We start from the raw sequence: 25764 nt of genomic DNA, 5'->3' as shown, positions 1-25764 counted from the left end.
TCCGTGCCACTGGGTTTTGTGAGACACGCAGGATCCATGGCGTCCGCTCGCTGCAGCGCTGGCGGTGGAGACTCGCAAGCAGGGTCAGCCCCGCGGGGCGAGAGGGCGGAGCTGGTTTCCTTCCCGGGAACTTGCCCGAGAAGCTCCACGTGGGAGCCCCGCCCACCGCCGGCCCCACCCACAGCTGTCACTTAGCGGAGGGGCGGGGCAGGGAGGGCGGGGGGGGCGTGGTTAGACCCCGAAATGAGGAAGTAGGCGGGGCTCCGGAGGCTCTGACCAATTAGAGGCAAGAGCCCTGAGCCGGAGGGGCGCGGCTGTGCGGACGGCGAGGGCGTTGTCTGCGTTTCCATTGGGCGGCCGGCGTCGCCAGGGAAACGTGGTGGCCCGGAGGTGGTGGGGCGGGGCTTCCTCGGGGGGCGGGGCTTCCGGGGGCGGGCCGCCGAGCCGGGGAGCCCGTCGTCAGCTGACCCGCCGCCATCTTGTCCGCCATTTGCCAGCGGCGCGGCGCGGAGCCGGAGGGGAGCGGGAGTGCGAGCGCGGCCTGCTGAGCGGGTCGCCGCCGCCGCCGCCCCGCGGACAGCCGCCGACCTGGCCTGGGAGCCCGCCCCGCCGCGGCAGCAGGCAGCGCAGCGCTCCGCGGGCGGCAGGCGCGGCCCCGGGGCCCCCGCACGGTGCCCCGCCGCGGGCCCCCCGGGGCTCGAGCCCGGCGGCGGCCGCCGCGATGGCCCTCAAGATGGTCAAGGGCAGCATCGACCGCATGTTCGACAAGAACCTGCAGGACCTGGTGCGCGGCATCCGCAACCACAAAGAGGACGAGGTGAGCCCGGCGCGCCGCGCGGGGCCGCCTGGCTCTGGCCGCCCCCGGCCCCCGGCCCCCGCCCCCGGCCCGACCCGGACCCGGACCCCGACTCCGGCCTCCAGCCCGCCCCCGAGGCCCCGCTCCGTCTCGCGCCGCGCCTGCTGGAGACGCGGGCCGCCCCTCGCCCGCCTCCTCCGCCAGCCTCAGTTTACCCCCGAGGGCCGAAGACGGCCCCGGACGGCACCCGAGCCGCGGTTCGCAGGACCTCTCGTACCTCCCGGTGCGTCGGACCAGCCGCCGGGAGCCTCCCCCCGCCCCGTGGCCTCGGTTTGCCCGCTGGGCACGGACGCCCGCCTCCCCTCCTGCAGGTGGCCGCGCCGGAGACTTCCAAGGGCCCTCGGGCCTCCTCCGCAGGGCTCCGCACTCCTGGGTGGGGGCCCCGTGCCGGATGCGTGCGCGTCCAGGGCGCTCCCCGGGGCCCGGTCCGGAACCCGGCCTTGCCTCCCTCCTGCGCCGTGTCCCCGGGAAGGTGGGGCCGCCCCTCCCGGGCCGGAGGCGGACAGCGGGAGCCTGATTCGAAATACGGAAGCCGCGGAGGGGTCCTGGAATGGGGAAGCCGGCTTCAGCGGGAGACCCGAAAGCGCGGGGCGGGGAAGCTTTTCCAGAAGTGGAATCGCCACCGCGGGCACCATTTCCTTCCCTCCGCCCCTCCCCCCAGCCTGTGACCTAGATTGGAGAGGAGTGGGGGGCACTTCGTGGCTCCCCGGAGCCCACTCCCACGCGAGGGCCGTGAGCGGCATCGCGCCTTTCTGGACGGGGCGGGGGGCGGGGGGCGGCCGCCCCGAAGGGAGAGCAGCCCCTCGGCGCCGAGCGGGCCCGCGACCAGCCGCTCCCGCCGGCCGCGCCATGGCGCCGGGAAGCCGGGCAGAACCAGAACCGGCCGGGAGGTGCGGAGCGGCGGGGAATTCGCCGGGGGGCACCCTCAGCCCGGGCCCTTCTGCGGGACCTGAGTTCCTGCTGCGCGGTTGCACGTTTTCCGAATGGGCGTGACCTCCCCCGGAAAGTAATGGGGTTGATTTAGGCCGTTTCCATCCTCCTTCACGACCGCGGCTGCCCTGGGGTTTGCGTGGAGTTAGAGGCTCTGGGCAGCAGTGGTGGTGACGGCAGCTCAGGCCTGGTCCTCAGTCAGTGTCTGTGACTTGGAGAAGCAGCCGGCTGGCGAGAGCGGCCCGGCCCACTCGGAACACGCTCACACCCTCAGGTTTCCTCTGGCGCTGGTTGACCTCCTGATTGTTCTCTCTGGGGAGCGGGTGTTACTGGGCAGCCTGTTCTGGGATCCTGGGGAGGGCCCGTGACCCGCTCCAGGCAAGGCGCTCACTTAAGGGCTGTCCCCGGCTGTTCCCCGAGCCATACTCATTCATGGAGAATGGCTGGCACCATCTCCACCCTTGGGGCCCTTTTAACGGGGATGTTGGGGGGTGGGGAGGCTGCTGTCAGAAGTCTTCAAGGCCAGCCTCCTGCCCCCGACCCGTGGGCGATTCCCAGAGGACACAGCGTCTTGGTGCCCTGGTCTCCGCTCCAGAAGACGGTGGTGATGGGGCGGCTGGTTACGGGGGCTACCTTCTGACCCCGGGTGTTGTCTACGCCCCCATGCACGCAGCAGATGACCCCTACTCTTCTAGTTCCCCACTCTGGTTCCAGTAGGCTCTTCCCTTCTACCTACCGCACCCCAGCAAGGACGTGTGTTTTTGCAGGTCTGTAGTTCCTGCAAAGTGTATTGCTTATAATAGATTTTTAGCTTAAAGCTTCTGTGCGACATCCTACGAATGAGGCTCTATGGGGACTTGAAAACCCCATGAGAATGCAGTGTGATTCCCAGTAATTTAATCGTGTGACTTGGAGAAGTAGATGGCTGTGATGTTGGGAGACCTGTGTCCGGGTTCTTGGGTCTATTTGACTGGGTGAGGTGGGGAGAGTCTCCCTTATAAAGTGCAGTGAGAGCCACCTCCCCACCTTGCATGCTTCGGAGGGTACAGCAGACGGTGTAATGGGGGCTTCTGTGAGCGCCAGAGCACCCCATGAAGCTGTCTCCTTGGCTGTTTCCAAACCTCAGCCTGCATCCCCTTAGTCGGTTGTGAATTCAATTTAGTGGGTTACGTTAAAAAAGAAACTAGGAAATCCCAATCCGTACGCGACAGAGTAGCTGCTGTTTGTTGAAACTTATTTCAGCTTTTAACTGTGTGTATGCGTACGTACTGGGTTACTATGGAAATATGTTTCCTAAAATGAGTCCAGAAAGCTTGCAGAACTGGTCTAGTTCGTATGTTTCTAGGGTACTTGAATTTATTTTGAATCTTACGGTGTCCTGAAGATAGAGTACAAGTGATGTCGGCAGGTAGGGTGAAATCCACTTACAGATATCCTTGCTTCTAAATTTTGGATATGATCGGGGGAGAAAGACCCAAATGATTTCTAAGTTTATTCTAGGTAGTCTTCATATTTGGAGGAAAGCTGTGTTTTTAGTCTTTATAAGCTGCAAAGTCATACCCATACTTTAAATATATGCTCGGTGTGTATTAAAGAGAACTTCCTTCCTGTATATGAGTTTGGACTATATGCTTTGAGTGTTTTTTCTGTGCATAGAAATCGTGGTCAATTCTGAGTGCCTGTTAAGAATCTCTTTTGCATCTGGGACACCTGGGTGGCTCCATGATTGTCTGCCTTCTGCTCAGGGCGCGATTCCGGGGGGTCCCACATCGGGCTCCCCACAGGGAGCCTCCCTCTCCCTCTACTTATGTCTTTGTCTCTCTGTGTCTCTCATGAATAAATAAATGAAATCTTAAAAAAGAAAGAAAGAAAGAAAGAAAGAAAGAAAGAAAGAAAGAAAGAAAGAAAAGAAAAGAAAAGAAAAGAAAAGAAAAGAAAAGAAAAAGAAAGAAAGTCTTCTGCACCGGCCCGCTCAGCCTGTGGAGCCTGCAACTCTTGATCTCAGGGTCATAGAGTCTGTGCATGTTGAGCATAGAGAGGGGATCCCTGGGTGGCGCAGCGGTTTGGCGCCTGCCTTTGGCCCAGGGCGCAATCCTGGAGACCTGGGATCGAATCCCACGTAGGGCTCCCGGTGCGTGGAGCCTGCTTCTCCCTCTGCCTGTGTCTCTGCCTCTCTCTCTCTGTGTGTGACTATCATAAATAAATTTTAAAAAATTAAAAATTAAAAATAAATGTTGGGCATAGAGTTTTACTTAAAGATTCTTTTTTTTTTTTTTTTTTTTTTTAAATTTAGATTTTAGTTATTGAGAGAGAATGGCTTGGACACAGGCAGAGGGAGAAGCAGGCTCCATGCAGGGAACCTGACTTGGGACTCGATCCGGGATCTCCAGGATCACACCCCATGCTGCAGGCGGTGCTAAACCGCTGCGCCACCGCCACCGGGGGTTACTTAAAGATTCTGTTCTGCATCTTGCTGGTTAGGTAGTGGTCCTTACTGACTGCCGGATACAGTGGATCCGCTTGTATCTGAGTAGTGTCAAATTGTTTTTGCTTGGGTGTAAACATTTCCATTCTACTTAACTGGGGTTTCAGAACTTTAAAAATTCAGTTTGCATAATGTTTTGGAATAAGATGTAATCAGAGATTAAGATGGAGCTGTGTGGAATTGCTGTGGAATTACTGCATTGTTTCTGACTTCGGCCTCCACCCAGGAGGTTGGTAATGGGGCCATGCAGGCCGTGGGGGCCTGTGCAGGACTGGGGTCCACTCCAGGGATGGTTACTGCAGTGTAGGCTACTCAGGGCTTTGTGAGCTGGGTCAGCTACTCAGGGCTTTGTGGCTGTTTGTAAGAGGTTCTTTTTATTTTAACAACTTCTAAGGATAATTAGATCCTGTTTGCTGAGTTTTCTTCCTTTAATAAAATGGGTCATTACTTGAAATCAGGGTCTCTCCCCTCGGCATTACTGACATTCAGGACTGGATCATTTTCGGGGGGATTCCAGGCACTGTAGGGGCTAAGCAGCATCCCTGGCCCAGGCAGACCCCTGGTGTGTAGGGGTCACTTTCTGCCTCTGTTTGGAATCCACAGGACAGACATTCTTTCAGCGGAAGGACTTAGACCTTTGATGCCAGGAACACCCCACTTGGTGACAACCACAGATGTCCCCAGACATTGCCCAGGAGAACTCCTGACCCATATTGATAAGAAAAATCTCCTCGAATTCTCTAATGCTCTTCCCTTCATCCATGCTCCCTGTGTACCCCATATTGTCGCCATGTGGACCTTATGAGATTGTGATATAGAAATACATATTTTGGTCTTTGTCCCTGGCTCTAGGAACAGAGCTTCTAAAATCTTTGTCATTTCCTAAGCAATAAAGTCTTAGGAACATTCTTGTTTACGTGTTTGGTCTCCACCCCCAATTTCTGACCTTAGTGCCTAGATCCTTTGGCACGTCCTGGGTGATAGAAGCATCTTTGGTTTTAGCGAGATGACGTGGTGGGCTCCTAGATGGGAGCAGATCACCAGAGAGACCATGAGAAGCTTGGAACTTTCAGCCCCAGCCCCATCTTCTGGGGAGGGGAGAGGCCTGGGGGTTGAATTAATGATCTGTCCCGCTTGTGTGAGATGCTCTGTGAACATCTCTAAACTGTGGGCTTGGGGGAGAGTCTTGGCTGGCAAAAGCATCTGTGTGCCGGGAGGGTGGCGCGGCACAAAGCGACTCTGCAAGGACAGGGGCTCCTACACTTGGGTCCTTTCTGGACGCCTCCCTGTGCACTTCACGGGGCCGATCTCTTCTGTATGTTTGTCCTAGCCTTTGTTATGTACTCAGCTGCCAAAGGCGAACAGGCACTTTCCTGAGTTCTGTGAGCTGCTCTGGCAAATTAATCGACCCTGAGAGGAGGGGGTCGTGTAAACTCGTTTATAGCCGGCAGTCAGAGCACAGGCGACAGACCACCTGGACAGGGGGCTGGCGTCAGAGGTGAGGACAGTCGTGTAGGACGAGCCCTGAGCTGGCAGGTGTCCCTCCCAGGCAGGGGACCCAGGAAAACCCTCCCCAGACAGGCACGCAGAGCGTTTTCTAGATTTGCTTTTTTTTTTTTTCCTGACCTTACAGATTGTGAGGTTGTCATGCATAGGATGTTAGATGGTTTAATACTTAGAGTTCCTTGAGTGTAATTTTCTTGCTTTGGTTATAATTTTGTCACTTACGCTTGCGTCCCTAAGCAGTCTGCGAACTTCTACCCAGAGCACAGCTGTCTGGCACCCGGCCCCTTGCTGGCCCTCTGCTGTAGGGGCCCCTCCCCGCAGCCCCCTCCCAGGGGGCTCACAGCATCCATTCTGGACATCCGGGGCTGGGACTGCTGGTGTGCAGGGCAGGAGCTGCCTCCACCTCGCCGGTTGCTGTCACTGCCCTGTCGCCCGCCTGCTGGAGTGAGTGCTCATTCCCGCAGCAGGCCGGGCACTCAGGCCGGGAGTGCCCAGGAGCGCATTTGGATGGTCAGAACCTGCAGCGCGGTCCCTTCCTGAGTCCCTGACCACATACAGCTGGGCGTGCTTTCCTCGGTGTGTGGCCATTTGCATTCCCTGTGACATTGCCTCGTGGGGGCTTTGATCGCTTTTTATGTTTGTCTGGCTGCCGGTTTGAAGGGGCTGCCTAGAAGGGCCCACTGAGGCTGCAGGCACCTGTGTAGCCAGGCCGGGGCAGCTGCAGGGACCAAGGCTTGGGCTGGGGTGGAGTCTGCTTTGGACCCAGCCCTGTGTGACCTGCGCTTGCACTGCAGCTGGGAGCAATGGGAGCGGCGGGCGAGGGAAGGAAGGGCGACCTAGGTACGCTTGAGGCCAGGTTCTTCTCCTCTACTATGGGGCCATTGTGGGCACTCACTCGCTGCCAGGAGCTCCCCCAGTCAGGACAAGCACAGATGTCGCCTGGGAGGGCACGGTCACCCCCCCGCCCCCCCCCACACACACCCTCTGTTCTGGGAGATCTGCTGGTTCGGGACTGGTGGGGGGGGTCCAAGGTTGGGCTTCCCCCACCCCCAGCCGATCCTGCTGTGCCCAGGGCCTGTGGGGGCACAGAGACGGCAGGCACTCCCACCTCCCTATCCCTATCCCTCCTGGCCTCTGCTTCCCCAGGGCTGCTTCCATAGGCCAGAAGTGCAGCCACATACTATGGTTCTGTCCCTGCTAGGCAGGCAGCCAGGCGCATAGTGGGGGGGACCCCTGGTGTGTAGGGGTCACTTTCTGCCTCTGTTTGGAATCCATAGGACAGACATTCTTTCAGCGGAAGGACTTAGACCTTTAACCTATCTGGGCAGCTCTGTTCGCTCAGCTGGGTGTCTGGTGGCTCCTAGGGGGACTGGGTCTCTAGGGTCGGTGCTTGCTGCAGGGGGAAGGGTGCTGAAGGGCACGGAAGAGCACACCCGGCACAAGTGCCCTGAGCCCCTGTGTAAAACCGGAAGCAGCAGGTCCACCCAGCTCACGTGTGGGATAACATGTTGGGATTCTGATGATCTAAGGTAGTTTTTCCTTTACGCAGTTTTATTGGGATGTGATTTACATACCATAACACTTATTTGCTTTAAGCTTGAAGTTCAGAGATATATTTTTAAATTTCCATTTATGGGGCAGCAGGGTGGCTAAATTAAGCGTCCGACTCTTGGTTTTGGCTCAGGTTGTGATCTCAGGGTTGTGAGATGGAGCCCTCCCTCTGTTGGGCTCTGTGCTCAGTGGGGAGTCTGCTGGAGACCCTCCCCGCCCCCCCCCGTGCCCCTCCCCCTGCTCACAGGCACTCACTTGCTCTCTCATAAATTAATTAATTAATTAATTAAAAGATTTTATTTATTCATTCCTGAGAGACAGAGAGGGGCAGAGACACAGGCAGAGGGAGAATCTCAAGGAGACTCCCCACCAAGTGCAGAGCCCGCCACAGGGCTCCATCCCAGGACCCTGAGATCACGGATTGAGCAGAAACCTTGAGTCTGACTTTTTTTTTTTTTTTTTTTTTTTTTAAGATTTTACTTATTCACGAGAAACACACAGAGAGAGGTAGAGGCATAGGCAGAGGGAGGAGAAGCAGGCTCCGTGCAGGGAGCCCGAGGAGGCACTCAATCCCAGGACTCTGGGATCACGCCCTGAGCCACCCAGTACTCCTGCACCTACTGCTTTTGAATGGTGCTCCTGCCCCTTAGGTGGGCCTTGCTACCCCTACTGAGAGTGATGTGGGCCATGAGGGTGGTGGGAAAGACCATGACTGTGCACAGGGTCTGAGAGCTGACTGCAGGGAGGAGGTGCCCCTGAGGTGGGAAGAGGGGCAGGACGGGGGTGGGGTGCTCACTCTCTTCGGTTGCTGGAACTGTAGTGGATCTGGGCATCTGCGTGGGGCCTTTGGGTTTGTGCTTCTCCAAGGTCGCCACAGCCAAATGGGGACGAGGACAGCAGCCTCTGTTGTTGCTTACACTTGAATATAGCCAGTAGGACTTCTTTTCATTTCCTCACTGATTTACTGCATTTTTGGGTTAAAATGATTGAAATGATGGTGATGATGGTGATGGTAGACAGCAGCCAGGTGGTCCTATGCAAAGTGGGTAAAATTGTCACCACCCTGTTCCAATTGTGTTGATTTGAAATTTTGTGGTCTGAGAAATTCAAATAGCTTGGAACACTGATTTAATTAGACTCCTCAGTAGGACATCCCTTGTATGCTAGGCTCTCGTGGGCTCAACCACGTAAGCGGCCCAGAGGTCAGCAGTCCTGTGACCTCTGGGCCCCACGTTCATGTACAGGGTGGTGTGGGCTCCAAGTCCCTGAGCCGGGGAATCAGTGGGGCCCACAAACAACTGTGGGGAGTGACAGAACCGGCACATTTGGAACAGTCCAGAGAACCTCTCAAATATGATGAAGCAAGTGAGGTGCCCTTCGACAGGTGAGCTGGTCTGTCCAGCACTAAAAATGAGCCGTGCAGCCAGACAGAGACACAAGGAAGCCACACACCGCGTGGCTTCAGGTCTAGGACCTTCTGGAAAAGGCAGAGCCGTGGAGGTGGTGACAGGGCCCACAGTGGCCAGGGTGGGGACGGTGGTTCAGTAGAGCAGGGGGTCTATAGGGCCAGGGCCTCCTCTGGGCCATGCGGTGACGGTGGCTCGGTGTCCGAGACATTCATGCAAACCCACAGGGCTTGCAGCAGCGATGGTGAGCCCTGGTCACTTGCAGGCTGTGGTTGGTAATGTCCCGATATTGGTCATCACCTGTCACACATATCAGGCTCTGGCAGGGATGCTGGTAATGGGGGAGGCTGTGCGTTTACAGGGAGACGGGGCCTTGGGGAACTTCACCTTCCACCCCATTTTGCTGTGAACTTAAAGTTGGTCTTAAAACAAGGCCAGGGCCCAGCCCATGGTCTTTGAGCTGCCTGCACCTCAGAACCAACTACAGGGCTTGCAAAACCCACTCTGGACCTCACCCTGGATGGAGACCCTGACTCTGCTAATCCAGGGACAGCCTAGGAATCTGTTGTGGTGTTTTGTTTGATTTTTGTGGGTTTTTTTGTTAGATTTAAATAAAGTGCTCCTGGAAACTCTGCTAAGTGGCCAGGGCCGAAATGGCTATGCTGTTTTATTTTATTTTATTTATTTTTAAAGATTTTATTCATGAAAAGCACAGAGAGAGAGAGAGAGAGAGAGGCAGAGACACAGGGAGAGGGAGAAGCAGGCTCCATGCAGGGAGCCAAATATGGAACTTGATCCCGGGACCCCAGGATCATGCCTTGGGCTGAAGGCAGATGTTAAACTGCTGAGCCACCCAGGTATCCCCATGAAATGGCTATTTTAGAATAGACCTGAGGAGTTCCTGAGTGAGGGAAGTTTGTATCCTTTGATCTAGGTTAAATTCTCTAACAGAGAAGACGATGTGGAAAGGGCATGCGTTTCAGCCCTTGATTTGCTCTGTGCTGAAGTGTGAGTTTGCACAGAATAGGCTAGGTGTTTGAGAAATTGAATCATGCTTGCACCTCTAATTTTTTTTCTTTTCCTTCCTTCTTTCTTTCCTTTTGTCTCTCTGGGTGTGTGTGTGTGTGTGTGTGTGTGTGTGTGTGTGTGTGTGTGTGTGTCGGGGCTCCTGGGTGACTCAGTTGGTTAAGTGTCCAACTCTTGATCTCAGTCCAGGTCTTGATCTTGTCAGGGTTGAGTTCAAGCCCTGAGTTGGGCTCCACACTGGGCCTGGAGCCTTAAAATAAGTAAATGTCAATGGCATTTAGCCATCTGTACCTTAGACTTTTTTTTTTTTTTTTTAGTTTCTTTTCTTTCTTCCTTTTTTTCTTTTTTCTTTTTTTATTTTTTTTTTCATTTATTTTTATTTTTTTTATTTTTATTTTTATTTTTTAAAGATTTTATTTATTTATTCATAAGAGAGAGAGAGAGAGAGGCAGAGACACAGGCAGAGGGAGAAGCAGGCTCCATGTGGGGGAGCCTGATGTGGGACTCAATCCCGGGTCTCCAGGATCACGCCCTGGACTGAAGGCGGCGCTAAACCGCTGTGCCACCAGGGCTGCCCTTTTTTTTTTAATTTATGATAGTCACACACAGAGAGAAGCAGAGACACAGGCAGAGGGAGAAGCAGGCTCCATGCACCAGAAGCCCGATGTGAGACTCGATCCCGGGTCCCCAGGATCGCACCCTGAGCCAAAGGCAGGTGCCAAACCACTGCGCCACCCAGGGATCCCTCTTTTTTTTTTTTTTTTTTAAAGAATTTATTCATGAGAGGGGATCCCTGGGTGGCTCAGCGGTTCAGCGCCTGCCTTTGGCCCGGGGCGTGATCCTGGAGTCCCGGGATCGAGTCCCCACTTGGGCTCCCGGCATGGAGCCTGCTTCTCCCTCTCCCTCTACCTGTGTCTCTGCCTCTCTCTCCCTCTCTGTGTCTATCATAAATAAATAAATCTTAAAAAAAAAAAAAATTTATTCATGAGAGAGAGAGAGAGAAGCAGAGACACAGGCAGAAACACAGGCAGAGGGAGAAGCAGGCTCCATGCAGGGAGCCTGATGTGGGACTCGATCCCGTGACTCCAGGACCATGCCCTGGGCCGTAAGCAGGCACTAAACCGCTGAGCCATCCAGGGATCCCCTATACCTTAGACTTTAAAGTCTTTCTAATTTACATTTTTAATAGAATTTTCTAGATCTAGATTATGTCCACATGCCCTTACCATTTTTGTAAAAGGGGAATGAATACTCTGCTGCTTTGTTAGCCGTGTTGTATGTGAGTAGAAGGGGACTATGATCTCTGTGTCTGCTTTCTTTACCTTCCCGTGAGGTAACACTAAAGTCCTCCTGTGTGAGCAGGAGACAGATTCTTCTCTGTCCTTGTCACTCTCCCCCCTTTTCCTGTCTGCAGGAGTCACAAGCTACGAGCTGTTTTCCCACCTAAAAACTAACATTCAGGGCAGCCCGGATGGCTCAGCGGTTTAGCGCCTTCAGCCCAGGGCGTGATCCCGGGGACCCGGGATTGAGTCCCACGTCGGGCTCCCTGCATGGAGCCTGCTTCTCCCTCTGTCTGTGTCTCTGCCTCTCTGTCTCTATCTATCTTCTGTGTCCCTCATGAATAAATAAATAAAATCTTAAAAAAGAAAAAAACACGTTGAGGCAGGGCCTTCCTGAAAGCCACTTCTGTGAGTCCTCCCGGCTGAGTGCTCTGAGCTTCGGGGACAGTTGTCGGCGGGCTCCACACAGCTGCCTCTATTCCCTGGGGATGCTGTCGTTGGGTAGAGGATTCAGACCAGCAGTTTTTCTGCCGTTGCGGTGCCTCCATTGTTTCTGCGACAGCGTGGAATCCTTTCTCCCTTGTAGGTAGCCCGTCCTTTCCCTCTGGCTGCTTTCGAGATTTTCTCCCAGGGTGCCTGGTGGGCTCAGTTGGAAGAGCAGGTGACTCTTGCTCTCAGGGCTGTGAGATTGAGCCCTACGTGGAGTGTAGAGATTGTGTAAATAAATTTTAAATTATTTTCTCCTAATTTTTAGGTTTTGGCAGTTTGACTTTGACTTGTTTGGGTGTGATTTTCTTTTCATTTTCTATCCATGGGTGCTGAGCTTGAATCTGTAAATTTATGTCTTTCATCAAATTTGGGAAAATTTTAGCCATTAGTTTTTCAGTTATATTCTGTGTCCCACCCTTTCCTTTCCTGGAACACAGTTATGCGTACGTTGCACTGTGTCCCACAGGCCCTGAGGCTTCTGTCCTGCTTGGATGGCTTTGTTATCCCAACTTCAAGTTCACTGGCTCTCTGTCAGTCTCCACTTTGTTCTTCACCCATTCGGTGACTCTTGTTTCAGAAATTGGTTTTCAGTTCTAGAATTTCCATTTGCTTGTTTCGTATAACCTGACTTTCTCTACTGAGATTTTCTCTTTTATTCTTGATGAGCAAATTTTCTGGTCCATGAGAGCATGGTTACAGTTGCAAAGTTGAAATCTTTGGGTGTTAATTCCATCATTGGGGCTAGCTTGAGGCCAGTGTGCATTGATTGTCTTTTTTTCTGGAGCATAGTAGTATTCTCCTGTTTGTTATTTGGAATAGCTGGCTCATATCCTGATATGGTGCCCTGGTATATTGTAGAGGCTCGAGATTCTGTCATGCTTTCTGAGAAGTACTGACTGGGGACACATTACTTTAGGGGACAGATTGCCCAGCTGAAGCTCCAGCTCTGCCTTTGTTGCCATGGACAAGAAGCAGGTGAAATGTCCATTTTTCCTAGCTTTCACTGGACTGTGCAGAATGTGCCGTGCATGCCTTGTTCTGGGGTCACCTGGGATTCTGGCTGAGTTTATATGCCGAGTGTGGGCACCACCCTCACCCCCTCTCCTCTGGGATCTCCATCTTCGCTTGGCAGCTACTATGTTTGCCCTAGTCCCTACTTTCTTGTTCTTGAAACCAGGAGACATAGGTCTCAGCTACTCTGTAGGGTGCTAGAGATAAAAGCCACGAGAAACATGATGCCCAGTGCTTTTGTGGGAGGCTTGGCCTGATGGGAGCTGCTTGGCCATCAGCAGGAGTGGACTGTGCCCGGTGCTTCTGAAAGTTGGCAAGGCCCCTAGACTGTTGGGAGGTCATTGTGTGCAGGTAGACCACCTTTTATTGATCGAGCAGCAGCAGAACATTTGTGCTTCACCTTCAGATCTATCAGGATTTGTGCTGCTCTGTCCATTCAGGTGCCGTGGTTTTTTTGTTTTTTTGTTTTGTTTTTTTTTTTTTTTTTAAGAATTTATTTATTCATGAGAGACACGGGAAGAGAGGCAGAGACACAGGCAGAGGGAGGAGGAGCAGGCTCCATGCAGGGAGCCTGATGGTGGGACTCGATCCCAGGAATCCAGGATCATGCCCTGAGTCGAAGGCAGAAGCTCAACCACTGAGCCACCCAGGCGTCTCTCAGGTGCCGGTTTTTGTTTGAACACCTGTTTTAGGTGTTCTTGGGTGTTCACCTAGGAGCAGGACTCTGTTTACCCATCTGAGGACCTGCTGGACTGTCTTCCTTCCCTGTCATCTGTGTGTGAGGCCTGGTTTCTCCAACGCCTGTGGCTTTTTGTTCTTGCCCTTCTAAATCATTAACAGTCGTGACCCAGGATGCAGGAGGGGCCATCCGTGCACTGTGATGGGAACTGAAGATCCCTGAGTGGGATTTAGTAATTTGAAGCCTGTTGGGGAGATATAGTGACACTTGTTCCATGGCCCTGACTCTCAATCATAAAATATTCATAATATGTTCTGTGGCTGAGAGAATGTTCGGGGAGCTCCTTTCCCCGTGAGCCTGTGTTTCAGGCAGCTCAGGATCTCGGGCTGGAGCAGGCTGTGGTCTGGGGGAACGTGAGCGGAGGGTGCGGGGTCAGTGTACAGGCCCCTTGGAGCAGGAACTGCTCTTGTGGTCTCCACCTAGGTCTCTTGGGATGGTGCCGCAGGGACTGACCCTGGAGTCCTGGCCCTAGTGGACGGCTGGGCACTTTCTAGCGGTTGTTGCTGTAGGTTAGGTGATGGAAGGCTCCGTGTGCTTCATGAGTGCCGGGCTCGCTGAAGCGTGCGGCGTTGGTGGACAACCTCACTGAGCAGGCGGTGGCCACTCATGTCCTGGGTTCTCTCTGGCATTGCCGTGACCGCACCTCTGCGTGTCTTCAGGGCAGGGCTGATCGGAACCTTGTGCCCCGCTGCTCCCAGGAGGGCTCATCAGGGGCTCCAGACCTCGTGTCAGAACCGTTCCTGATCAAACTTGTTTAAGTGGTAGACACACTGAATTTGTGAGGAAACCCAAGGGAATCCTAAAACATATGTTCCCACAAACACCGCAGCTTGGCTCACAGGAGTTGAGAGGTAGGAGAGATGCCGGTGGCCTGTCCCATGTGGCAGGGACATGCACACAGCGAGTGTGTGTCCCTCGTTGCAGGAGAGGCAGCTGGGGGTGACAAGCTTGGAAAGGGGGCAAGGGGAGGGCTAGGTGTTGAGCAGTCAGTGGGGCGTCGGCCTTGAGGGGGCCCATGAGGTGGGCAGGGGCCAAGGATGCCAGGTGGTGGGACCTGAGGGTTAGGTCCCCACTTGTGTAAGTCTGTGCAAGTTGTTAAAAGGCTAAACTAGAGATCAGGAAAGATTTCTGTGTCTTAACTTCCTGTGTTGAAGCTGTGCTTTTTAACTTTTAAAACCTTTCAATGTAGAAAGTGTCAGCTGGGGCGCCAAGCTGGCTCAGCTGGAGAAACATGCAACTCTTGATCGTGGAGACCTTGCTGTCAGGTCATGATCTCTCAGGGTCATGAGTTCAAGCCCCACGTTGGGTGTAGAGATGGCTTAAAAATAGAGTCTTTCAAAAGAAAAACGTGAACTATACACACAAGTTGGGAAAATGGAATAAATAGATCTTGAGGCACTTGCTCCCAGAACCCTCCTTTCCCCCTTCAGGAGGATTGTGAGGGAATCCCGGGCATCTTACCACACTGAAATGGCTTTTTATAAAGATTTATTTATTTATTTTAGAGAAAGAGGGTGAGAGCACGCATGTGTGAATGGGGAGCATCTCAGGCAGACTCCCTACTGAGTCCTGAGCCCAACTCACAGCGGGGCTCGATCTCATAACCCTGAGATCATGACCTGAGCTGAAATCAAGAATCCAGCACTCAACTGCGCCGCCCAGTCGCTTTTTAAAATAATGGTTTTTAAAAATAAAATAACAGTTTTATTAGATATTCACACACTATACAACTCACCTATTTTTTTTTAAACATTTTATTTATTTATTCATAGAGATACAGAGAGAGAGGGGCAGAGACACAGGCAGAGGGAGAAGCAGGCTCCATGCAGGGAGCCCGACGTGGGACTCGGTCCCGGGTCTCCGAGATCATGCCCTGGGCTGGAGGCGGTGCTAAACCCGCTGAGCCACCAGGGCTGCTGCCCTACAACTCACCTATTTAAAGAGTACAGTTCGGTGGTTTTTAGTTAGTGCGTTCACAGCAGCACAGTCAGTTTTAGAAGATTCTATCACCCCGTCCACCATAGCACCCCATGCTCCTTCCCCAGCACCCACAGACTCTCTTCCTGTCACTCTGGATGGGCCTGCTCTGGGTGTTTGACAAAAATGGAATCACACACTATGTGGCCTTTTGTGTTTGGCTTCCTTCTGCAGAAGTTATTCTTAACTGTTCTTGTCAGGCACTAGCAGTTTTTCAATTATTTTTCCTTTTAGGCAAAATACATCTCTCAGTGCATTGATGAAATCAAGCAAGAGCTGAAACAAGACAACATCGCAGTAAAAGCAAATGCAGTCTGCAAGTTGACCTACGTAAGTACCGAGGACTGTTTGCTCAGGGGACAGCACTTCAGGGGACTGCCCCCTCCCACACCCATGCAGCGGTCAGGCTGGTTATCCATCCTTTCTTCCCTTCCCTCCTGCTGTCCACCCATTTATCATCCACTCACCGCCCATTTCTTCTCACCTGCCAAACGTGGATCAACAGTAGCTCCAGGCACTGGCTTTGGCACACAGGGCAAATTCTCAGAGTTGAGAGCGGGCATGCTGTGATGACCCTGTGGCACAGGGCATGACAGGCCGCACCTGGACTGGGCCAAGCCCCCCCTCATCTGGCCTCTTTTCTGGTCACATGGGAGGGGGAAGGCTTGCCAGGGGGATCCCATCACCTTGTACCTTTTAGGAGGAGCAGGTCCACTCATTGATAGGAGTTTTAACCAATGCTCGTGGATGCTGGCATTTCAGTTGCACTGCTTATCCGCCGCCTCTGTGATTAACCTGTCCCTGTGTGAGGACTAGCGTCAGAAGAAATGAAATCCTCCAGGGTGTGTGTTTGGCAAGGCCCACCCACTGGGAGTGTGCATGGTGTTTGCTTCTCCGCCAACTGAGACAGAATGTTGAATGTTGGGGTTTAGGTCTTGGCGTGTGAATGGAAATCACTGTGCCTGTCTTTCCAACAGTTACAGATGTTGGGATATGACATCAGCTGGGCTGCCTTCAACATCATAGAAGTGATGAGCGCCTCCAAGTTCACATTCAAGGTGAGGCAGATGAGCTTGCTGTGGGACCTGAACCCCATGATGACGGTCAGAAGGACACAAGAGTGTCCCCTGGCGGGAGGCCACACCAGAAAATGTGGGATACAAGCCTCAGTGTTTGTTGTGTTCTTAATTAATTCTATCTACATGATGTTTTTCTTTCAACTTTAAGGGAGGTCTGTGAAATGATGGGTTCATAGGGTTCGTTGTATATTTTGTAATACTAGTTTAAGTAAAGTTATAACTCTATCCCAAAACAAGCAAACACCGTCTCACACAGAGGCCACCATGTGCCCCCCGCCCCAGGGCCTTGTAGTGGTTTCTGAGCATTTCCCTTCACCTCAAGGGGGGCCTGCTCGCGAGTGATCTGGGGAGCTGCCTCCTTCTCACTTGATATTGTAACGTGAGTGTGTCTCCCATTTTAGTAGATATTTTGCAAAATGATTGTCAACACCCACAGCCCATTGGAGAGCATTGTGTAGTTTCCCTGGATTGCAGCGCCCACCTGTGGTCACTGCCTGGGTCAGTCTCGGGCTCCTTCTGGCGGATGCAGTCGTCCTGCCTGCGGGCTACTCTTGGTGAAGAGGGAAAATGCTATAGTCGCCAAAATTGGGGAGGTGCTGTGTGCACACATTAAAGCATCATGTACACGTAAACATGTGACATAGATGTCCGTGTCAGCCTGGCAGGGAGATCTGAGTGCTAAGAAAAGCCAGCACTTATGATGACTTCCATATTTGATCCCAAGGGCAGTTCCTGGCTGCCAAGGAGGTAGTCAGAAGACACGCTAGGAAGAGGACTGGATGGTGTAGATGACCTTACAAGACCTTTTGTGATTCAAAGACTGCATCCTCTGAGCTCTGGGGGGGCTCCTCCTCCTCCTCCTCCTTAAAGGACTTCCTGCCATCCACCCACCTGTGGCCCCGCAGCCTGCTGCAGGCTGGGGCTGCCTGGCCCAAGGGTTGCTTGGCACAAAGCTTGAAGCTCAGGGGATGGGCTAGGGCTTCTTCCTCTGAGTGTGCAGCCCTTGTCTCATGTCTGACGCCCTCGTGTCTGACTCACAGCGGATCGGCTACCTTGCTGCTTCCCAGTGCTTTCATGAGGGGACCGATGTCATCATGCTGACAACGAACCAGATCCGCAAGGTAGGCAGTTCTCCTGCACCCACGGCTGTCAGTGGCCCTCACTGAGTGCCCTCGTGTCACCCTCTCCCCGCAGTGTTCTCCACGCTGGCCTTTCTGGTGCTCCAAGTGAGCAGTAAGTAGAAAGCACTGAGGTCAGCAAGCTCTGGCTATTGTGACCCCTTCGTAAGCCTGTGGCTTCTGAACACGGTGCTGCTATTGTCAGAGGACGCCCCGAAGTGGTGTAGCTGGTGTGTGTGTCTGCTGTCAGGCACTGGGCAAGACCAGACAGTTGTTAGATGTCCCTCTTCCCTCACTGGTGCCTCTGGGTGCTGGCAGGCCGGCTCCTGGCCGCTCTCCTCTGGCGGGCATGCTCACTGAGGTTGCACACCCTTCCTAGTGTGGACCTTTCTGCCCCCTGTGTCTTTTTTTTTTTTTTTTTTTTTAAGAAAGAAAGTGTATGCTTTGGGGTTGGGCGGTAGGAGAGGAGCAGAGGGAGAGGGTCAGCAGACTCTGTGCTGAGCGCAGAGCCCGACTGGGGCTCCATCTCACGATCCCGAGATCATGACCTAAGCCAAAAGCAGGAGTCAGACGCGTAACTAACTGCACCACTGAGGCGCCCCTACCCACTGGGTCTTTTGAGTCCCCATACGTATGTCTCAGTCATGTGTGGAGTTATTTTGTGTCTGGAGATGGTCTCGAAGATCATGAGTAATAAATTTCTTCGTTGGCTGTAGAGCTTTGAGCATCTCCTGTGGTGTAATGAGGGGGAGAATCCAGCTCGGCTGTGGTTGGGTGTACAGGCCAGACCACTTGAGTTGTGGTTGCCCCATAGGGGGACCTGGTGACCTAGGCTGGGCTTCTGGACAGGTTCCGTAGCACTTGGGCAGCACAGCACTGGCCAGGGTGTATCTTGGCACTTGGCACAGGACAAGCCGCTGGGCTGAGCACGTGAGCCTGTGGTTCCCAGGCCGCCAGCCATGGGTCAGGTGATGCGGCAGCACAGGGCATCGTGGGCGCCATGGGGCTGAGGGACACGCTCAGCTGGGAGCAGCAATGGGGTGTGTCACGGGAGGGCAGCAGGAAGGAGGAACATGGGGGTCTCTGGCCCAGCTTGGGTTTTCTGCAGCCATCTGGGCACAGCTGTGCCCCCTACCCATCCTTTTGTAGCCACCTCTGTGTAGACATAGATGGCTCCCGCCTCGGGCAGAGGTGTGCTCCAAGCAAGTCACCTAGATCTGCTCTGCTGGGGGACGGCCTGAGCCTGAGACGTCCCCGTAATTGAGCAGAGGACACACCTGCCCTGTTAAAAAATATTGTTCTCCATTTTTGTCCCTGATGTTTGTGGTCGGCATGTGCGTCATTATCAGCAAACCTGTGACTTCTGGAACAGCTTCTGTAGACCGTCCCTGTCCCCCACCCCTCATCCCCTTTGGTTGGAGCTCTCCCCGCTTAATGGGGACCTGAGTGTTTTCTCCACAAAACTCCATTTCTGAAAAGCCCTATGGTGGCTCTTCCCTGGCCCTTTGTAAATCCTGCTGTATCAGGGATCTGGCTGTCTGGGGCCTGACACAGTCATGTCACGTCAACCTGGGCTGGAATGGATTCCAGAAGTCAGTGTTTTCAGGTTATTATCACAGTCTAGGAGGTGACCTCTTAAAGTGCCTCTCAGTGTGTTTTTACCACGTCTATGTGAAGTTTGGGAGTTCCTTAGGTAGGAAAGTCTCCCTGGAGTGAGTTTGTGATGCGGATGTCATTTTGCTGGTTTTGAGGCAAGGCTGTTCTCTGGTCAGTGCAGTGAGAACAGCACCGAGTGACCAGAGGTCTGGGGCGGGGGTGCCGTTCTCATGATGGATTTTCCTGCTCACCTGAAAGGTGAAATTCGGGCCAGAGCTGCCCTGCCTTTGGGAGGAATGGTCCTGGCTCTCATGGAGGAGAAACCCCAGTAGAGGCAGAGGTCCCGGGTTCTCCTCTGCCCTCATCAGCCTCCTGGGGTTCGCAAGCTGGCAGTCACCTCGAGAGCTGGGCGCTGGTGCCAGTTCAGCCCCAGTGGTGGCGCTGGGATACCGGGCTGTGCCTAGTTGAGGGCAGCGCTCACTGTGTGCCTCACCCCACGGGGCCAAGACAGCCCTCCCTTTGCCATCCTGGTTCTTTGGTGACAGAGCCTGGAACTGGCTGCTGCTGGTTCCTCCTCATGCAGCCCCAGCCCCAGGTCCCGAGCTGGGAGCCAATGACGCACAGTTGGCACCTGCCTGCTGACCCCTCTCCCTCCCTTTCCAGGACCTGAGCAGCCCCAGCCAGTACGACACTGGCGTTGCGCTGACTGGCCTGTCCTGTTTTGTTACCCCAGATCTTGCCAGAGACTTGGCCAACGACATCATGACACTGGTAAGTGAGTGTCCCCAGCGCCCCTTGGTCTTTGCTCCGTGACATGATTTGGTCCATTCAGGGCCTGGAAAACCAAGAACATCATACCAAGAACAGAAACGGGCCGGATTCCCCCAGATGAACTGGGGATCTAGTTGCAGTGTGTGTCCCTCCCCTATGGGGTCTGGTCTCAGGCCATTGTTGCCCTCACATTCTTTCCTCGCCTCCTTTCAAATAGTCCTGCTTTTGATGGAGGTGGGATGGAGGATGGGTGGCCCTGGGGCGAGCGCCCATGCCGCGCAGTGCATGCCCCGTCGCCTGCCGCCTCCCTGCAGCAGGGGTGCCAGTGGTGGTTCGCAGGCTGTGCGCACACAGTTGGCGCGGTCCTTCCTTCCTGCTTGGTCCCTGACGCCATGTGTTCCTCTCTGGCCACAATTTGACTTCCTGTGCTTCAGTCCATCTGGAGGGCGGAAACCCCAGCCAGTGCTGATCTCCCGGGTGTCCAGAGCGTCTTTCTAAAAAACATGTGTCCTCTCAGGAGTTGTGGTCCTTAAGAGGCCTGTGGTACACCCGAACCTCCACCTGACTGGCAGGCCTCTTCCCATTGGTTTTATCCAGGCAGATCAGAAAGGTGGCTCCTTTCCTCCCTGGAGAGTTCTGTCCACACGGGGTCAGCCTGTTTGCCGGGCAGATGGATAGGTCCTGGCTTGTGGTTTCAGACCATACATGCTAGCAGCTTCTAGTCAGGGGCCCGCACACCACAGCCCTGCCATGTGCTGGTGGCCACCCATTGTAAGTTGCTTTGCCCACCCGCTCACTTGCTCACGTGGTGTCCCTGGTGGCTTCTGCGGTGCAACAGCAGCACCACAGATGCTGCCCTTCGGGCCCAGACAGCGTGCCGATGCCGTGCTGGCGGAAACAGCCACGCTAAGTTGTGGGACTTGGGAGCTTTCTAGGGGTGTGGCTCCCCGGGGCCCTGACAGGTGATAAGTGCACCCCCCTGAGGGCAAGAGGCCTTCCTGGCCAGAGAAAAGTTCCAAAAGGACAAGGGCTCCAGGACAGTCCCATGTAGAGGTGGGGGAGGCCTGGGCAGCTCTTGGCATCCTACTTGGGGGACAGGCCTTTGCAGCCGGAGGAGTCAGGCCAGCGTTGACTAGCGGAGCCTCTTTTTTCCAGTTAGGGTCCCCTCCCTCCCTCTCTGTCCTTCATTGGGTTTACGTGAGTCTGAGAAAGGGCCTTGGCCTCTGCAGGGCAGGTCTGAGGTCACGGACATAGGGAAGCTGGTGTCAGTTCCGTCCAAGACCCTGTTTTATGATCCCTGTGCTTGCGGCAGTGAAGCAGGTGCGCAGGCCTGACACCAGATGAGCTGGAGAGAGGGTTTCCCTCCAGGTGACGGAGGGGAGACCGGGGTGGGTATGGGGGGGTGAGGCGTGGCTAGGGGAGACGGAAAGACCTGGGTGTTGGGGGAGGGGAGGGAACAGCAGGAGTGTGGAGGGGAGGCTGACCGGCCCTCTGCTCCTGCAGATGTCACACACCAAGCCATACATCCGGAAGAAGGCTGTGCTGATCATGTACAAGGTGTTCCTGAAATACCCCGAGTCGCTGCGCCCTGCTTTCCCCCGCCTGAAAGAGAAGCTGGAGGACCCTGACCCTGGTTGGTTGATTTATGATGGGACAGCGGGGCTGCAGGGATCCACCAGCATCTGCAAAGGCCTGGTGGAGGGGGTTGCAAGGAAGGAGTTGAGGGGCACTAGGTCCTGGGCCTTCCGTCCTGGCATCCCACCAGACGGCATCTCCTTACTTCCTGGCTCCATGAGATGCCAGGTTTGCCTTCTGCTTTCCCTGCTCTGGCCCCAGACTCTGCCGCCATTTCTCCAAGGAACCTGGTCCCATTTGTTGGTGTGGGATGTAGACATCAGGCCCCTCGCTGCCAGGCAGTAGACACCCAGCATCCATGCAACTGTGCCAGGCTGCCTGGCTGGCTGTCCACACGTTAGCATTCACGGCTTTATTCTGACACCTTGATTTAAGTCCCACACCACAGGGCTCATGCCAGCTTTCTACCTGTTTTCTGTAAATCCTTCTCTCGTCAAGGACTCCCTGGAGTGAGCACACATCAGACAGCTTCTCTAAACAGGAGGCAAGGTTCGGCTTGTTCCGGTGGAACCTGCCTTGTATCAGGGAGAATGACAGGGTGTGGAAAGTTCTGATAGGGGAAGTAGGAGCCAAGGTGGCAGGTGGGGGGTGCCCTGCACCAGAGTGACTTTGATCCTGCAGGGGGCCAGCCCCAGACTCAGGCAACTGGTGGTTGGTGCTTGAGCCACCCCAGGTGATGGGCATGGTGCAGGCACAAAGCAGAGGTGCCTGCACTTGGGGTGACTAGCCAACTGAGGAGGACCCTCCCGGATAAGGGTGCAGCCTTCATATCGATGATGCTCTTACTGATGACATGGTCTCCCCTTAACTTCAAAGGGGTGCAATCAGCAGCGGTCAATGTCATCTGTGAGCTGGCCAGGCGTAACCCCAAAAACTACCTTTCCCTCGCCCCACTGTTCTTCAAGCTGATGACCTCCTCAACCAACAACTGGGTCCTCATTAAAATTATCAAACTGGCAAGTAGCCCTCCCATCCTTCCCTTTTCTCACCGCGTGGGAACGCCGAGTGTACGTGGGTGGGGGGTTGGAGTCAGTGTTGTTCCTGCCCCCAGTGACCCACTGGCCTCTCTTGTCCCTAGTTTGGTGCTCTGACCCCTTTGGAGCCAAGGTTGGGCAAGAAGCTGATTGAACCTCTCACCAACCTGATCCACAGGTGAGCACCTGGCCCCCGCGTGACCGCACCGTCGGGCGTGCGCAGGCCTGCACTCCCTCTGGGCATGAGGACCCTGGGGAGAGTCTCAGGGTCAGGAAGCAAACACCCGCCATGTGATTTTGCTCCAGGGAAGGAGCTGTGCTGCTGGGGCACCCGCTGGCCCTTGTAGGACACTGGGGGCTGGTCTGTCCTTTCCCTGGGAATCAGCTTTGGAAACAGCAACAGTAAGAGCGAAGAGAGAGCCCGCGGTTATCTCATGAGTAGACGTAGGCTGTCTGCTGCAAGAGCTTGGGCCTGAGATGCCGTTGGTTTTAAACGTCCCCCAGCACTGCGGGTATGGTGTGGCCCTGAGGTTTTCAGAGGAACTAGCAGGAGGCCCTCAGTCTTGTGACCATGGATGTGGATGGGCTAATGGTCCCTCTTCTCTGGGACATGTGGCAGCACTGCACTCGGGTTTGAGTGACTTGGGATCCAGAGTGTCACCAGTGAGGAGGAGGTAGGAATGGAGTAGATGCACCTGGTGCCCGCCCTCAGTTGTTGCCCTGGCCATGCTCGCCACATCCCGAGAGTGGCACTGCAGCCATGGACTTCTCTTGCCTGTGTGTGGCCACGTCTTACTGCCCCCTGCCCCCACCCAGCCCCCAAGGTGGAGCTAGGTGGTGAGGTCCTGGGTTGGGACAGACGTTTAGTGAAGTTTTTCTTCATGGGCATCACAAGATGGAAAGGTTCCAGGAATGGGCTCCACTGGTGGGAGCATCATAAGCCACCGTTGGCATTTAGAAAGGGAGACTTGTGTCCCTTGGGGAGTGCTGTGGACCTGACAGCGGCGTGCAGGGGGGGCCAGCAGGCACGTGCTTTCCCTGCATTCCTCAGGCGTTCTGGTTCTCACGCCTCTGCTCTTGTTCTCCTCCAGCACGTCTGCCATGTCCCTACTCTACGAGTGTGTGAACACCGTCATTGCAGGTGAGGGGCTGGCCACCGGGTCTAGAGTGGGCGGCTGTGGCACGTGGAAGACCCTCCCCACTCCCACCTGGGCGTCGAGGTGGGGCCCCGTGGTGCAGGGAGGATCCCAACTTTCTTTGCCCCTGTCCCTGCCACCCTCGTCTGGAGCCCCTGGGAGGTGTGGACGGCTCGTGGCACATCTGCCCCCAGAGCCCCCTGGTCCCAGTGCTGAGTCCTGCTGCTCTTGGCCACTCGTTCCCCTGCCAGCAAGACCGTTTTCCCTGAGGATTTTAGAGCAAATCTCAGGCACCGTGCCCTCCCCCCGTGGATTCTTAAGCACAGGAACCTACTACGAAAAGGTTTCACGAGCTGGGACCAGGAGGAGCTCCTCAAAGTCTCCCTGGAATCCCGCTAAGTTTGAGTCAGTCTCCCACCAAGGGCCACACACAGCATCGGCTGATGTGTTTCACACACTTGACGAGCCTGACTGCCCATGTGATTGGTTTGAACCAGAGTCGTGGCCCACGGGGTTTACCTCCTCGGTCCCTGCCTATCTGCCCAAAGTTGGGAAGCCAGCCTTACAGTCCTTCCTCAAGGCCCTGTGGGGACTTGAAATTCCACAGTTCACAGGAAACCAGCCAGGGTCCACACTCCACGATGACAGCTGTGTGAGCACGGAGGCTCAGTGGCACAGTGGAGAGGAAGGGTGGTGGGCATTTGGGGCAGGCGAGTGCCCAGAGGCAGCAAATGCAGAACCTGGAGAATGAGTCTCTGTGTCTGCAGTGCTCGGTGGGGAAACGGGTGCAGCAGGATCAGTGCTGTGCTTGGTGATGGTAAGGGGGCTTGGGGGCATAGGGCGAGGCAGCAGGCCTGGCAATGCCTATTTGGTGGGTCTCGGGAGGTTGTAAGAGCCAGGCAGGTAGGGTTGGCGCGGGTTCTGTGGGACTGCCCTGGACAGGGGTGCCTGCTTTGGGGCTTTGGTCTGTGCTCAGCAGCCAGATGCTGTGTGGTCAGCCAGCCTCTCAGGAGAGCAGTCAGCCCGACAGCTCCCGGTGTGCGGTGTTTCTGGCTGCTGGCCCCGAGTGAGTGAGCCTCTGCATGCCTGGTGAGGTGTGGGGACTTCCTGAGGCCAGGTTTTCTGTTTCAGTGCTCATCTCCCTGTCCTCTGGCATGCCTAACCACAGCGCTAGCATCCAGGTATGTCCTTGCGTGCATGTGGTGGTCCACCCCGCAGCCATCACTCACGTGGCACCCTGCTCTGGGCCCTGGCCGGCTTGTGACTGTGGAGTTGACAAGCTGCGGGGGGGGGGGGGGGGGGGGGACACACAAATGTTAGTACCCCAGAAGTTACTGACATGTCAGTGTGTGCTTTGGTGGACATTACACAAGCGTGTGTCCCTGTTGGTGGTTGCAGGCAGCCATCGTGCTGGGTGCTCTGCAGAGTGAGGCCCGGTATCCTCTGTCCCTGCCTGGTCCCAGGGACCCTGGGCTGGATCAGAGTGTGAGGCGGGCCTGGGGTCACTGACTTCACTATTGTTTCAGAAGGCATGACCAGTGTCACCTTCCCCTTTGCAGCTCTGTGTTCAGAAATTGAGGATATTGATAGAAGACTCTGATCAAAACCGTGAGTCCCTCCTCCCTCTGCACACCCGTAGGTCCTGCGCCTCTGTAGCCCCTGGGGTCCTTGAGCTCTAGGAGAGCAGGTGCTTGTGGTGGTGAGCTGTGCGGGCCTGGCCTGTGCAGGCTGATACTCGAGCTTCAGGAGTGTTTTAAAGACACCAGGCTTTGATGGCCTAGCTGTGGCCCCTGCACCCGCTCTCCTCGTGCGTGCGGGGCATCTCTGCTGCCATCTTGGAGTGGGACTCAGCGGGTAGGGCCGGCTGGAAAGGTGAGCCCTGGGCAAGGTCCTTGAGCAAGACGTGGCTCCTCCAAGCTCCAGTTCCAGCGCGGGGCTCAGGGAGGTCAGTAACAAGCCTCCAGGTGTGGCCTGGAGCTGCCGGTGCCGCTCCTCCAGGGTCTCCTGTGAGCACTTGGTCCCATGGGAGTGCCCGCGGTTTCCTGGGATTGACAGGGTAGGGTGCTTTAGCTCTAGCTCCTGGCAATCCTGGCACTTCTCCCAAAGAGTTTAAAGTAATCCTGGTGCACCTTGCTGGCTCGCCTGCAGGGGTCTAGCCAGTCACGCGCCCCCAGGCAGGAGTGGCAGGGGCTGCTGAGG

At 55.1% G+C, this 25764-nt stretch overlaps 1 protein-coding gene across 2 annotated transcripts in view; it reads left to right on the top strand.

The window, feature by feature from the left end:
* Positions 1-483: 483 nt before the first annotated feature.
* Positions 484-25764, top strand: part of AP3D1 (adaptor related protein complex 3 subunit delta 1) — a 39669-nt gene continuing 14388 nt past the window's right edge. Inside the window, exons 1-11 of one of the 2 annotated variants that reach the window (XM_041763320.1) lie at positions 484-817; positions 15491-15586; positions 16234-16314; positions 17376-17456; positions 19713-19820; positions 21324-21453; positions 22272-22411; positions 22534-22607; positions 23521-23570; positions 24697-24746; positions 25125-25173. In XM_041763320.1, coding sequence (XP_041619254.1) covers positions 722-817; positions 15491-15586; positions 16234-16314; positions 17376-17456; positions 19713-19820; positions 21324-21453; positions 22272-22411; positions 22534-22607; positions 23521-23570; positions 24697-24746; positions 25125-25173 — 955 coding nt within the window. In that variant the 5' untranslated portion in view covers positions 484-721. The remainder of the gene's footprint in view (positions 818-15490; positions 15587-16233; positions 16315-17375; positions 17457-19712; positions 19821-21323; positions 21454-22271; positions 22412-22533; positions 22608-23520; positions 23571-24696; positions 24747-25124; positions 25174-25764) is intronic. The other variant, XM_041763321.1, reaches the window with a different exon arrangement.

This window comes from Vulpes lagopus, chromosome 7 (genome assembly GCF_018345385.1).
Source record: "Vulpes lagopus strain Blue_001 chromosome 7, ASM1834538v1, whole genome shotgun sequence".
NCBI lineage: Eukaryota > Metazoa > Chordata > Mammalia > Carnivora > Canidae > Vulpes > Vulpes lagopus.
The sequence above is the reverse complement of the archived record's forward strand: the minus strand, read 5'-3'. Positions and strand labels throughout refer to the sequence as shown.